This window comes from Capra hircus, chromosome 6, assembly GCF_001704415.2.
Source record: "Capra hircus breed San Clemente chromosome 6, ASM170441v1, whole genome shotgun sequence".
Taxonomy (NCBI): Eukaryota; Metazoa; Chordata; class Mammalia; order Artiodactyla; family Bovidae; genus Capra; species Capra hircus.
In genome coordinates, this window is record NC_030813.1 from 115902554 (window position 1) to 115916303 (window position 13750).

General features: G+C 56.1%; 1 protein-coding gene across 7 annotated transcripts in view; it reads left to right on the forward strand.

The window, feature by feature from the left end:
* WHSC1 (Wolf-Hirschhorn syndrome candidate 1) overlaps nt 1–13750 on the forward strand; it is a 76883-nt gene that overhangs the window by 33732 nt on the left and 29401 nt on the right. For all 7 annotated transcript variants that reach the window (XR_001918223.1, XM_018049816.1, XM_018049814.1 and 4 more), the window contains 3 exons: nt 1556–1718; nt 9775–9941; nt 10430–10912. Coding sequence is in view for 6 of the 7 variants with exons in the window: in XM_018049816.1 (XP_017905305.1) it covers nt 1556–1718; nt 9775–9941; nt 10430–10912 (813 nt within the window). In the remaining variant the exon portion in view is untranslated. The remainder of the gene's footprint in view (nt 1–1555; nt 1719–9774; nt 9942–10429; nt 10913–13750) is intronic.

The window sequence follows — 13750 nt, forward strand, 5'->3', positions numbered from 1 at the left end:
CCTGATGGCGGTCAGTGGGGGACCCTGTGGGGCTTCCCCGGTCTGTGCTGTCTGAGGAGCGCTCCCGCCGGCCTCCCCTCGGTCGCTGTCCGCCGGGGGCCCACTGTCCGCTGCAGGGGCCCTGCGTGTGGCTTGCCCCAGTGACCACGGGGCGTGCTTCTGCCTGCATGCTCCTGGTCCCCAGCGCGGAGTGCAGTGCTGGAGTGCGCGTGAATGCACATTCAGGCTTCGAAGGCTGGGGTGGGAATGTGGGATGAAAACATGGTGTTTATGCCACAAGTCTTCAGTGACAGGCGGGAACCTCCACCCTGGCAGAGGAGCTGCAGAGGGCTTTGTGCGCCTCTGTTCCTGAGCTGGTGGTCTGCATGAATAGGGTCTGGCAGGCCTCTGTGCGCTGGCCAGGCGAAGCTCCAGGCCTGCTTTCAGGAGTAGGGGCAGGGGCTTGAGGCCAGTTTGGGTTTTTTCTCACCAAGGCTGGAGGAATCACTGTAAAATTATAGTGAGGAATTTAGTTTACGGCCCCACAGATAGGACAGGAAAGGATGGGCATTTCCCTGGAGGAGCTGAAATAACGAAGACCTTCAGGGCTTATGTCTGTTGAGTGCTGGGGTGAGGGGCGCAGGGCGGCTCTGGCGTAATCACAGTGATGGTGGTCTGGGCTGCTGTGGCCCTGCTTGAAGCCCCCTGGTGGATCCATGCTCCTTTATAGGGAAGAGGCTGCGGTTGATTTTGTTAAAACCTGGACAGGTCACCTGCTTTTGCCTCTCTGAGTCTGGCTGCGCCCTCCGAGTGGGGACGATACTGCCTGTCCTGAGGGCGTGGGCGCGAGGCTGAGGTGACAGCCTGAGAGCCGGCGTCTTTGTAGGAGTGTGTGACGCGCCCGCCCAGTGCCCGCCCTCACCCCCGATGGGCGTGGCGACTGCACTCGCCTCTGTGCACGCGTGTGGGGCTGAGGCTTAAAGCCAGTCGGCGATTCGCCTGTGCTCAGCCCCCTGGCGAGGGCGCCGCTCTTGCCAGGCCTTCAGCCTCCTCCTGGCCTGGGTTCTGAGGTGCGGAGGCTGAGGCTCCGGGAGCCCAGGCCTTGGGGGGTGGGGGTGGGGCTGGGCCTGCTGCCGAGCCCCCACGTCCTGGCCCCCCTGGGGTCCTCCGTCCCGAGGACTGACTGTCAGACAAGGGCTCAGAGGGGCGGAGGGCCAGAGGATGAATTCCATGAGAATTCTTGTCCAGCCTGCGAATAAAGCTCCACTGAAGGCCTCCCACCAGGCCAAGGAAGTGGATTTCTGCAGAGACCTTTGTAACGTCGGGCACCTCTGTGTGCCAGGTCCTTGCTGACCTTCTAGCTGAGGGCAGGAGATGAGCAGTTTCGATGAAGTGCTCTCAGGGCTGTTGGCTAAAACCAGTGAGGGAACCATGAGGGAAAGCACACTTCTTTTTAGGTGTGTGTGTGTGTGTGCACGTGTGTGTATGGAACCTGGTCTGACTCACCCTTGGTCTTCTGTGGATAGGAAGCTGGATTTAGGGCTAGGTACTTGACGTATCTCTTGTTCGTTTCCAGATTCCAGCTAAGAGAGAGTCCTGTCTGAACAGCAGCAGAGACGAAGGCCAGCCGTTGAGGTTCGGGGTCGGGGACCTGGTGTGGTCCAAGGTGTCCGGCTACCCGTGGTGGCCCTGCATGGTCTCTGCCGACCCGCTCCTGCACAGCCACACCAGGCTGAAAGGTACCGGGGGGCACAGTGGGGGCTGCCGTTCCGTCTTCGTCTTCTGCGCTTCACTGTTCCCATCGCCCAGCTTCTCTCTTCCTCTTCCTTCAGCAGCCCTCCTGCGGCCCTTTATTTCCCCCTTTTTTATTGTGCTTTAATGCACAAACATAAGATTTACCGTCCTAACCGAGTACTCAAATGAGTGGCATGAAATACGTTCACATTGCCAGATAGTGGTCCCCACCACCTGCGCCCAGAGCCCTGCTTGCTCTGTAGACCTGAAGCTCTGTCCCTGCGAGGCGGCGAGTCCTCAGGGCCCCACCCTAGGCGCTGGCGGCCCCGCTCCGCGTTCCATCTGCTGTCGTCTCCCTAGTGGTTAGTGACGGTGAACACCTTTCCATGTGCTTGCTGGCCCTTCATACAGCATTTCAGTTGGCTTGTTGGTGGAGGTGGGTTGGATTGTTACCTTTTTTTTGTGGTTCATTTTGCAACTTTGAAGTTAGTGATTCGGACGTGACACATTGTTTTTAGTTTTATATCCAACTTGGATATGTACTTTATCTGACTGAGTTAGTATTAAAGGAGAATGGTCTTTGCCTTCTCATTTGCTTTTCAGGTTTTATGATAATTTATTATTATTTAGATATATAGTAATTAGTTCTGTCAGCATGATTTTCAGAAATTAGTACTTTATATTGCATTTTAGTTTAAAAACGTCCCAGTTTATTTTATTAGGTGGGAAAAAGGGAAAAAGACTAGAAATAATCATCTTTGGTGTCATGAAACTTGAATTATAAATCCAAGAAGTTAGAGAGCATAATGTGATGTAATGTGTTATGATACAGATTAGAGCAGATGCTTAAATAATTGGACAGTTCATGAAACATAAGATCTCATGTGGTTTTGGAGGGAAAAAAAACAAAATTGGGTGGTTTGAGTGTCTCATAAACAGTTCTTCTAGAGTAGACTCTGAGTTTGGTGTGAGGAAGGTGAGACGTGGTGATGCAGGGCTGGAGCTGACCACGTTGGTGCCTAGGTGGCTGTGCCCTCCAGGGGCGTGGGCAGGCGGGGTGGGGCCTGCCCCAGTGGCCCCTCTTGGCCTCTGGCTGGAGGCCTGAGCTTTGCCGCGGTGTCGCTGCTGGGAGTGAGGTTCGGCAGTGCCCCCTGGCAGGCAGGCTTGGGAGGCTCAGACGGGGCTGAGAGGCCCTCTCTTGTGTCCCGAGACCCCGGTGCACGTGTGCAGGACGCCGGGGCCGGGGAGGCGCCTGTGGGCTGGTTCTGCTTCCGCCCTGGTACAGGGTGTGCAGCTTCCTCAGCTTGCCAGCATCGGGAGTCTCTGTCGGGGCTTTCGGGGCCCCAGGACGCACCCCAGAGGCCCCTGGACTTGGTCAGAGTGCAACAGAAGTGCCAGTTGAGGCAGAAGCCGGGCTGCCCGCTGTGGTCGGGGGGGGCCTTCTGCCTCGGCGGCAGCCCGCCCTCCCAGCTCCCGGTGGCCCAGGCAGAGCCCTCCGGGGCCCTGTGACCCCACGCCGGTTGTCTGGAGAGCACATCACGTGCAGTCTCTCGGGGTCCTTTTCAGCGCTGGGATTTCTGCCTCGTTTCAGCCTCCCAGTGTCTCAGACCATCCTGACTAAAGGCGTCTTTCCGTGTCTCTCTGTTCCAGCTGCAGGGCTTAGTTCCCTTCACTGCACAGTCCCCCGGGTTAGGGTTGGATAGTTTCTATAGCCTGCGGCAGCTCCATCACTTCACGGCAGACAGATGGGGAAACAATGGAAGCAGTGAGAGACTTTATTTTCTTGGGCTCCAGAATCACTGCAGATGGTGACTGCAGCCATGAAATTTAAAAAAGATGCTTGCTCCTTGGAAGACAAGCTATGACAAACCTAGACAGCATATTAAAAAGCAGAGACATTACTTTGCCGACAAAGGTCCGTCTAGTCAAGGCTATGGTTTTTCCAGTGGTCATGTATGGATGTGAGAGTTGGACTGTGAAGAAAGCTGAGCGCTGAAGAATTGATGCTTTTGAACTGTGGTGTTGGAGAAGACTCTTGAGAGTCCCTTGGCCTGCAGGGAAATCCAACCAGTCCATCCTAAAGGAAATCAACCCTGAATATTCATTGGAAGGACTGATGCTGAAACTGAAGGTCTAATGCTTTGGCCACTTGATGCAAAGAACTGACTCATTTGAAAAGACCTTGATGCTGGGAAAGATTGAAGGCAGGAGGAGAAGGGGACGACAGAGGATGAGATGGTTGGATGGCATCACCGACTCAGTGTACATGAGTTTGAGCAAGCTCCAGGAGTTGGTGATGGACAGGGAGGCCTGGCGTGCTGCAGTCCGTGGGGTTGCAAAGCGTCGGACACGACTGAGCTGAACTGAACTGACAGCAGCTTCTCTGAGTGAGACTGACGCGCCACCACTGGTGTGCGTGCTCCGGCTCAGCGCTTCTGCACGTTTGCTTGAGAAACGGCAGCCGTGTCCTCCTGGTTGAGGCACAGACTCTGGAGAGTCAGTCGGCTGCCGGGGCCCGGCTCAGCTGGCAGTGAGCTGCTACTCCGTGTCTTTAAGCTCCGAGGTTATTAGGGTGTCTCCCTAAGTATGAAAGACAAAGGTGATGATGACGCTACTTTTGGGGAAAGATCTTAGCACAGAGACTGGTGAGCTCTCAGGTGTTATCATCAGCCTTTTTTTTTTTTTACTTTTAAAACCAGAGATTGTATTGTGTCTGCATCCCCCGCGCCCGGTCACCTCTGGGCTTTCTCCTGAGAACATTGCTGTTTGAGCAGTTGCTTCCCCTGAGCAGTCCTGGTGTTTGGTGATTCTGTTTTAATAGTTTTGTGCCAGCCGTCAGCGTTCTATGTTGCCAGGCGTCCCCGGAGCGTTCCCAGAGCCGAGTGGCCACGGATGGAGTCTGTCTTGTCTTGTTTTCCATGTGGAATATTTTGTTTATTACTACTTTTTCCAATTTGAAGCTTTTCCAGCCCACTGTTCAGAGTGGAACAGTGCTGTGGATGCCACCCACTCTAAGCTAGACTTGCCAACCTTAAACGCTTTGTTTCACCTGCTCGCTCTCTTTTGTATATGAATACACTCCCCTTTGCCAGCTCATCTGAGCGGGTGCTGTACCCATCCTGACACTCCACCCTGGCTTGTCAGCGGCAGTCCTCCTGGAACGAGGCCAGAACCCCGCCTGCATGTGGGAAAGCGGCCCGCCAGTAGCTGGCCCTTCGTCTCTTGGGGCCTTGCTTAGATCTCCCAGGAACCTCCAGGTGGCACCTGCTCTTTTCTTCACCCTGAGGTTGAGTCAGGGTGCCCTCCCAGCCCCTGCGGGCGAGAGCAGACCCCTGGCCCTGGCCTTGTGAGCAGACTCAGGCCCACCGAGGCAGGCGAGCGCCATGCAGGTAGGGCGCAGACTTGGCCCTTCACTGGGGCCTTCTTGAAAGGAGGGCTTCAGTCCAGCAGTGCGCTTCTCCAGGAACTGTCTTGGCTGCAGGGGAGGCAGCCTTGGTCAGCAGAGGCCAGCTTCAGAGCGCTGACAGTGTCGTTTGGAAAGCAGCTCGGAAGGCTGAGAGCCAGGATGGGTTGCAGGGGGAGTCAGATGACCTTTGGAAAGTGAAGGGGTCAGGGGAACCTGGGAGACCGTGGGGCTGGCCCGTGCCGTGGCCCCTGCCCAGGAGGTGTGGACCAGAGTGTCCGGGGGGTGCTGGCCGCTGTCTCAGTGGCTGACCCGCACTGCATTTGGGGCCTGGCTCCCTGGGCACCTTCCTCTGAGGTCTGGTCCTCCCTGAGGACCCGCTGGTCTGCTGAATGCTAGCTCTCCATTTTTATCCTTTTCGTGGTGAAGGAGCTGGCGCTTTTCTGTGAAGGTGAGCTCCCTCCTAAAAGGTTACTTACATACTGAACGTTACTGTCTTCACTCTCTTTAATACTCGCACTGTTCCAGACGTGGCCTCTGGGAGCCCAGGGAGTCCCTCTCAGCCGTGTGCCCCCGCCCTGGCTCTGTCTGTCTTGGAGCCTTCCTCACGCGTGCTAAGCACTGACCACACTGCGGGCTCCCTTTACACTTCCTCCGCCCCAGTCCTTCAACCAGCTGTTCCTCAGAGGAAGCCTGGGTCCTCTGCGTAGCAAGTGGTGTGTGGCCGCCCAGGTCTGGGCTCTGGTTGTGTCCAAGGCCTGGAAGGCAGAGGATGGAGGGTGAGGCGGGTGTGCCGGCACGCTGCCCCCGCTCCCGCTGCAGCACCTGGGATGGTGGGCCTGAGGCTCAGGAGTCCTTGCTGGGAGGACACGTGGAGGAGGGTGGCTTCGGGTGTGGAGCTGGCTGAGCCGGGGCTTGGGAAGCAAGGCGTTTTGATTCCTGTAAGATGGAGCTTCTCAGCCTGCTCCTGATTCCCACCCCCAATCTTCTCTTCCTGTACGTGCTTCTTTTTACTTGTCATACTTGGGATTCCAGGAGTGCTTGAATCTGAATCAGTAGCAGTGCATTTAAGCTTTCCTTAAAAGATAATTTCACGCATGTATTTTTGGCGGCGCTGGGTCTCCCCAGGGGTGGCGAGGGGCCACTCTGGTTGTGGTGTGCAGGCTCCTCGCTGCGGAGGCGCACAGGCTGGGGGCGCGCGGCTCAGCGGCGGCGGCGCCTGGCTCCGTCGTGGCCCCCGCACCCCAGAGCACAGGCTGCGCACTCGCGGCGCGTGGCCTAGTTGCTGCGCAGCATGTGGGGTCTTCCCAGAGCAGGGATCGAGCCCGTCTCGCTCACGTCGGCAGGGAGACTCTTCACCACCTAGCCGCCAGGGAAGCCCGCACGTGAGCTGTAGAGACTGAGGTCGAGTCTGTGTGCAGAAGAGAGCACAGCCGCGTAGAGCGTTCAGGCCTCCTTTGCAGACCTAAGCGCGCTTCTGCCGTTCGTAGCAGCAGCGCTTGTCTTGGTGACCGTCTGCCAGGGCACACGTGGCCGAGCCAGCGGCTCTGAGGCCTGGCCCTCTAGGTTGGAATCAGGAGGTGACTGGTGTTCTGGGTATTACACTGAAGAAGACTGGATTCTCTTGCACCTGGGAACGTTACCGTCTCCCTGGGGTGCCCGGGTCCTGCTGGCCTCCCTGCAGACACTGGGGCGTCGGTCCGGCTCTCCTCTGTTGGGCCGCTGGTCCGTTGGGTCCGGCTCTCCTCTGTGTGGAGGGTCTTATTCTCGCCTTTTCTGTGTTATTATGTAGAAAGGAGCCCTCATTGCTGTATTTCTAAGTTCCAGCATTTTCTGCAAATACTGCAGGTAGTCTGACTCTGTCACCTTCTGAGTTGATACTGTGATTGTCCTTTCTGCTTGTTCTGTCAACTAGGAGGAGCGGTGAGTTAGGGTTTCCCACTGTGGTGGTGGACGTGCCCTTTCCTGTTTGAGTTTTTGTCAGTTTCTACTTTGCCTGTTTGGGGGCTCCGGTGACCCCCCCAAGGACCAAACCAGGAAATGTGGGCCTGGCCATCCTTGTTCCTTGTTTCCCGTGGGGCGGACTCTGGTCTGCTCGGCCTCGCCCAGGTTCAGGGTCCACCTTGCGTCTGATGGGCCGTGATGGGGAGGAAGCGAACTCGGTACGACGTTAAAGTGCCCGAGCTAGTGGTGGCCAGCTTCTCTCAGGAGGGAGGGCAGGTGGGGCCTCAGTGACCAATGTTTTCCTTCCAACTGTAAGGATGAAAATCCAAGGTCACAGGGAGGAAGGGCTGCTAACGGGTGGTGGGACAGTTGGTTAATTATGGTTATCAAAGAAAGTAAAGAATTCACCTCTCGATTTGGACCAAAATAAAATTCAGATGGCTTAGAAAGAAGCCTTAAAAATAAGAGAAAGTTGGGTTATGTTTGTTATGACATTTCTGAGCAGAAAAGAACTTTAAAAATGTTAAATTAATTTTATAAGCTTGGGATCAGCCTGTCATGTTCTCTGCTTTCTTTTTCCCAGCTGACATGTAAGGAGCACTTTTACCGTCTTTAGCTATTTATTTGAAAACTGTGTGCGCCCACATTGTTCCATCATGTGCACTGTGACACATTTTCCTCAGTTCTGCAAACGCTGCGGCATCTATCTGTGTCCACTTTCACAATCACGAGGTCTTCGGAAAGAAGTCACAAATCTCCTGACATAGTTTTGAATCTTAGCTATTTTAAAATCAAAAGAAGTATACACACTTATAAACAAGTCAAATTGTCCTGAGAGATTAATAGTGGGAAACAGTCCCCTGCCCTCCCGGAACTTATTGTTTTTAACTCTTTAAACATTTTCTTTTGGCTTTAGCTTCTCTTTTATCATCAGATATTTTCTGTTGACTTTCTGTTACGGTAAATGAAGATTGATCTCCTCAATCATTTCCTGTTTCTTTCCCTTCCATTCTTTCCATAGAATTAACTCACTATTTTTATTACATCAAACATAAGTGTCCATTTAATTTTGACCGTGTAAATATCATTCAGTGAGAAATCCAGCTGTGTTCTCAATTGCATTTTATTTCTTGTACAACCTTTTGTCTTTTTTCTGGAGATAAATATTGCATTTCTCGTGGAATTGTATAGTTCGCTGCCATTTAGTTAAATTTTTTCGTATTTGTTCTTCTGTCTTTAAAGCTCATGCTGTCACGTGGTTAGTTTCTCTGATTGGGGATAAAAATGGACGGCCGTGGTGGAGCCCCGCCTCCTCTCTGTCCGCCTGCCTTCCCGCTGCCTGGTCTCCTTCGCTGAGGAGCCCTGAGGAGCCCACGCGGCTTGTCCCTTCTCCCCTTCCTCGAGCCCCTGGGCCCCGCTCCCCCCCCCCGTCGACTGTCACTGGCCGGCGGCGCCGGGACTGGTGCCCTGCTCTCCTCGGCTGCCCTCGGTCTGTGGCCCCGCGCCGCGCCCTTCCTCGGTCTGCTATCCTGTCTCGCTGCGGCGTGGGTTTTGGCATCCTGAGGAAGCGGTGGGGGTCGCTTTGAGTTCCTGGGTTCGGAGGGTGCCGCTGCTCTCACACTCGAGCTTCGGTGTGACTGGATGTGGGATTTTATGTTGGACGTAATTCTCCAACATAGGAGAAGGCATTGCCTTCCAGCATCCAGAGCTTCTGTCTGTCATTTCGTGAACATGGACCTGTCTCTTCCTCCCCCAGCAGCTCGACTGTCCCAAAGCTGTGCCCGGACCTGGGTGTCGTGTGAGGTGCTGGCAGGGTTAGTTCTGACGCGTGTTCCTGGGTTTGGTAAACTCTCTGATGAGTTTCTCTTCGGAAGGCCAGTTACCTGTTTTCATGGTGGTATTGTCAAATTTCAGATGGCGCTTCTCTCTCCTCCTTCTCTTCTGACAGCAAACTAGAGTTCTTCTGTGTCAGGCGTCACCTCCTGGTGTGGCGTCTGTGGCCCTGCAGACTGTTGACTCTGGGAGCTCTGGGCTCTGTTAGAGGCTCCTCTGGGCCCGGGTGCCTGCGCTGGGCCTTCTTGCGGAGGACGGCGTTCCGCTGCCTGCGGCCCGTAGAGGGCGCTGCTGGCTTTCTTAGAGGTGCTGGCTGGTGGTTGCCTGGCTGAGGGAATCAATCTCCACCTTTTGGGGCAAAGGCAGCGTGGGAAGCTGTTCCTGTGGTGTGCTGGTTCCCTGGGAAGTGCGCTTTGCTGCCGCGTGTCCAGTGTCCTGTGCGAGGGCGCAGGGGCTGGGGCGGTGGCTCCTTCAGCATCTGGGGGCACTTGGTGGCCTCGAGCTGCCCTCCCCGCAGCGTGGTGCGTGGGGGGGGCTGGGGTTTGCGCCCGCGGCCCCCTCGCCGCTGTCCTCTCTGCTCTGACTGATGGAGTGTCTTCTTCGTGGCATGAGGAGGGAGGAGATGAGAAGTGAGCCGGGTCGGTGGTCTTTCCTCGCCGGCTTTGAATCCTATCTAAGTCTCATGAGTGTATTTCCCCTTTTGCTATAGAGTGTGGTGGGGGGGAAAAAAGGATTTATTTTGAGGTTAATGGATTCCAACAGCACCAAGTAAAATGACTTCAAAGCCACTCCTAACTTGATATCAGTGATTATTAATAGATTTGCCTAATTTCATCCCAAATTCTAACTTTGAAGTTCTAACATTTTATTTTAAAAACTAGGTCAGAAAAAGAGTGCACGCCAGTATCACGTACAGTTCTTTGGTGATGCCCCAGAAAGAGCTTGGATATTTGAGAAGAGCCTTGTAGCTTTTGAAGGAGAAGGCCAGTTTGAAAAATTATGCCAGGAAAGTGCCAAGCAGGCGCCCACGAAAGCTGAGAAAATCAAGGTGACAGACGCTCCTTAAGTACAATCTTAGACGAAACTTTTATTTTTATTCGTAATTATTTGCCTTGTTTTGAACTGTGGTTGCTTGAAGCGCTGCCGTGGCTGCTCACGTCTGCCGCTGCTGGCTCTGCCCAGCGCGCTGCGCCCCACGGCACGGCAGCTTTGTGCAGACACGTGGTTTACCTGTTTGCTCCTTTGATGACTCCCAGAGATAGTTTCCTAAGCTTTGTTTTCCTTTATGTATGCACACGCACAGAGACACACATATATATGATATTATATATGTGTTCATTGTAATTGTAATTGATTTCTAGTTTCAAGAAACAGTAGAGTTATACTGGTCTGAACTCTAAAACCTTCAAGTTAATTGGTTTTTATATTTTTTATTTCTAAATTTACCTGAAATTCTGAAAGTGCCCTTCTTTAAAGTGGGTTAATTTTTAATGTTTATTTGATGAAAGTTACACATGTCTTGTGCTTTCTTTGCAGCTGTTGAAGCCCATTTCAGGGAAGTTGAGGGCCCAGTGGGAAATGGGCCTCGTTCAGGCCGAGGCCGCCGCGCGCATGGCGGTGGAGGAGCGGAGGGCCAAGTTCACGTTCCTCTACGTGGGGGACCAGCTCCACCTCAACCCCCATGTGGCCAAGGAGGCGGGTGTGGCTGCGGAGTCGCTGGGAGAAGCGGCAGAGCCCTCAGGAGGCGGAGAAGAAGCTGCAGACAGCCCTAAGTCCTCGGGGGAGGAGGGCGCGCCTGTCAAGAGGAGACGGAGGGCCAAGCTGTCCAGCTCCACCGAGAACCTCCCTGGCGACCCGGGGCCGGGGCGGGCCACACCGCAGAAGGTGGCTGAGGCCGACCCCAGGAGGGGCGCGGGATCCCCCCCCGGCAGGAAGAAGGCCACGGCCTCCACCCCGAGGAGTCGGAGGGGCGACGCGGCGTCCCGGTTCCTGGTCTTCTGTCAGAAGCACAGGGACGAGGTCGGTGTAGGGATGGCTCTGAGGGGCTGTGCTTTGTGGGGGGGGGTCTGGCCCCGGCCCCCGGCGCTGTCGGCCGGGCCGTAGTGCGCCCTCTGTACACGCGGGTCTCAGGGGCAAGTGTCATCAGGGGGAAGTCAGTGCAAGCCTTGGGGGCAGAGATCCTTGCCTTTGTGCTCTAGAATATTCCTCCTGACTATGGTGGGAAGGTCCAGGGACAGTGGGAGGTGGGCTGCTCTTTGTTAGAAGCTTGGCCTTACCCTGACCTCCAGCCCAGGTCAGCGCCTTCCCCAGGAGGCAGCTCAGAAGCCTCCAGGAGGTGGTGCGAGATTGGATTTACAGAACTTGATGCTGCCGTGGGCCTGAGCGTGTCGGCACCTGCTGCCGCGGTGTGTGAAGGGCGGCCCGGTGTCAGTGGCTAAACATTTGGCTGGTTTTCTTAATCATTTTTGTAGGGTGAACTGAGCTTATTTGAACATCGTCAAGTCTCGATTCCCCTTCAAGAGCTCAGGCCGGCATCGCTGGTTCTTCACTGTTACTTGAAATGGGTGGTGGGACTCTTCTCAGGATTGCGAGGCAGACGTGTTGGGAAGCCTGTTGGGATCCGCCGCTGCAGACTAAGCGCGCGTCTCAGCAGGTGGAGAGCGCGCGTCTGATGGCGGCGGCAGCGGCTCTGCTTTTCTGGCTCTGCTGCGCGGCTCCTGTGCTCTTGGCTCCGTGACCAGGGGTTGAGCCTGAGCGGTTGGCGGGGAGAGCGTTGACTCCTCACCCCTGGACCCTTGGGGAGGTCCTTAGGTGTGACTGCTTTCTGACACAAAGTTAGCAGGCGGGAGTAGATGGGAACTTCTTCCTTCCGTCTGCTGAGAGGTGATTTTGAGGATACTTCAGAAGCGCCCTCTCGGATCGTGAACGAGGCAGGGTTCCCTGGGTGCCACCGCTGGCGTCAAATGCGGTGAGAGCATGGCCGAGCAGCGAGAGGAGGCCTGCGGCAGAGCCCCCGGCCCAGGGGAGGCGGTGACGCGGAGCAGCCCAGCGCGGGGGAGCTGGGGCGCCACGGGGTTGTGTCTTGAGGCCGCAAGAAGGGGAGGTGGCAGAATAGGTGTGGCTTTGGAGAAAAGTGACTGATGTCTCGGCGCCCTGAGTAGCGTGTGATGGGAAGGCTCGCTGTTCTGAAGCTATAGCTGCCATCCCCCTCTGCTAACTCTCAAGTCCAGGGTCCTCCCGGGAGGCTCCCAGCAGGAATGGCTGCCTTTTTAAGCAGGTGCTGGCATAGCCACGTTGGAAGGGAAGCTCGGCCTGAGGACTGGCCCTGCACAGAGGAAGCGCTCCTACTGCAAACAGGGGGTCTGCCGCTCAGGACAGCTGCTGGCCCACACTGCTGACTTCAGAATTCAGCGGCTCCAGGGGGAGAGTTGTGTCAGTCTAGGGGAGGGAAGGCTTCTTCAGCCAAACGGTTCACAAACTGGAAAGGAACGTTGTTAAAGTGAAACGAGAGCTGTGTGTGCAGAGCTCAGGACAGTCCTGGAGGAGGAAGGGGAGAGGCTTTGAGAAGAGCAGGTCATAGAAGACCCCAGGTGCCAGTGAGCTCAGACTGGCTGCTGAGCCTAGGGCAGCAGGGACCACATCACAGCCACCGCACGGCCAGCACCTCTGTGGTCAGGGGCCCGAGGCTGCGGTGGGAATCCACATGTGAGGCTGTGGAGGGCCATCCCTTACATCTAGTTCCAAGAGAAATTTGGCAATGCTTGGTGAAACTGAAGATGCACTTTGCTTTTGTCTTATAATTTCAGCCGTAGGGATTTGCCCTGGAGAAATTTCGCCCTAGCACGGTGTTCAGAGCTGTAAGATGCTCCGGCAGGCTGTGGGCCGCTCCCGCAGCGTTGCTCAACCATGAAGGCGGCCTTGCTGCACGTCCAGGATAGGGACCCTCAGATCCCATCACCGAAGTGTGAAAGTGTAGCACGCTCGCCCGCTGCCCGCTTGTGCCTCCCTGCCTCCCGCGTCTGTCCTCAGAGATACGCTGGGCGTATCCAGGCCTGTGCCTGCTCAGTGCCAGGCGGTGCCGCTGTGCCAGCCTGCCTGCCAGCCGCACTTGCGCCACTCCCCACGCTGCGCCTCCCTAGAACGTGCCCTTGTCTGAGTTTATGAGGGAGACCTCAGGCCGCTTTCCAGAGGACGCCCTTTTTGCTGTGGGGACCCAAGTTGCTCTTAGTCACCCCTTCTAGCACTAAGGTATGTGCCGAGAGCAAGCAGGCCGACCGCTCCAGCAGGTGCCGACCGCTCCAGCAGGTGCCGACGGGCTCCGCCCCAAGCCCAGGGCCCTGCAGCCCATTGCACGGCCTCTCTGGTCTGAGCGCCCCTCCAGAGCTTTGCTGTGGGCACCGCAGCGCACGCTCACCCCAGACTGCAGGTGCACGGCCACAGTCAGGCCTGCGGCAGAGCCAGACGCCCGCCTGGCCCTGCCTCTGCCGGGTGGGGCCCGCAGGCCCGCCCTCCTACTGGGCGCGGGCTGGGCCGGCTCTGAGGGCCCGGTGCTGCCCGGGCGGCGTCGGCCTGTTCCCGCGGGTGTGCTGTGCTGCTTCTGTAGGGAGTGACGCTGGTCCTGAATGCAGGAAACCGCTGACCCCAGCCTGTGGAAGGACCTGGCTTTTCCTATGGACAGTGGCCGTGCACCCCAGGGTGGTTTTGTCTGGTTGTTAATGAGCCAGTGGCCGGCCCTGGAGGGATGGAGTGGACGGAGTCTCCTTTTCTGGAGTCACCAGATAGAAGCCTGTGCCCGTCAGGGACATCTGGTTGCCACTGGCTGCTTTTCTAAAAGAGCGGCTTCCGCCTCACGTGAAG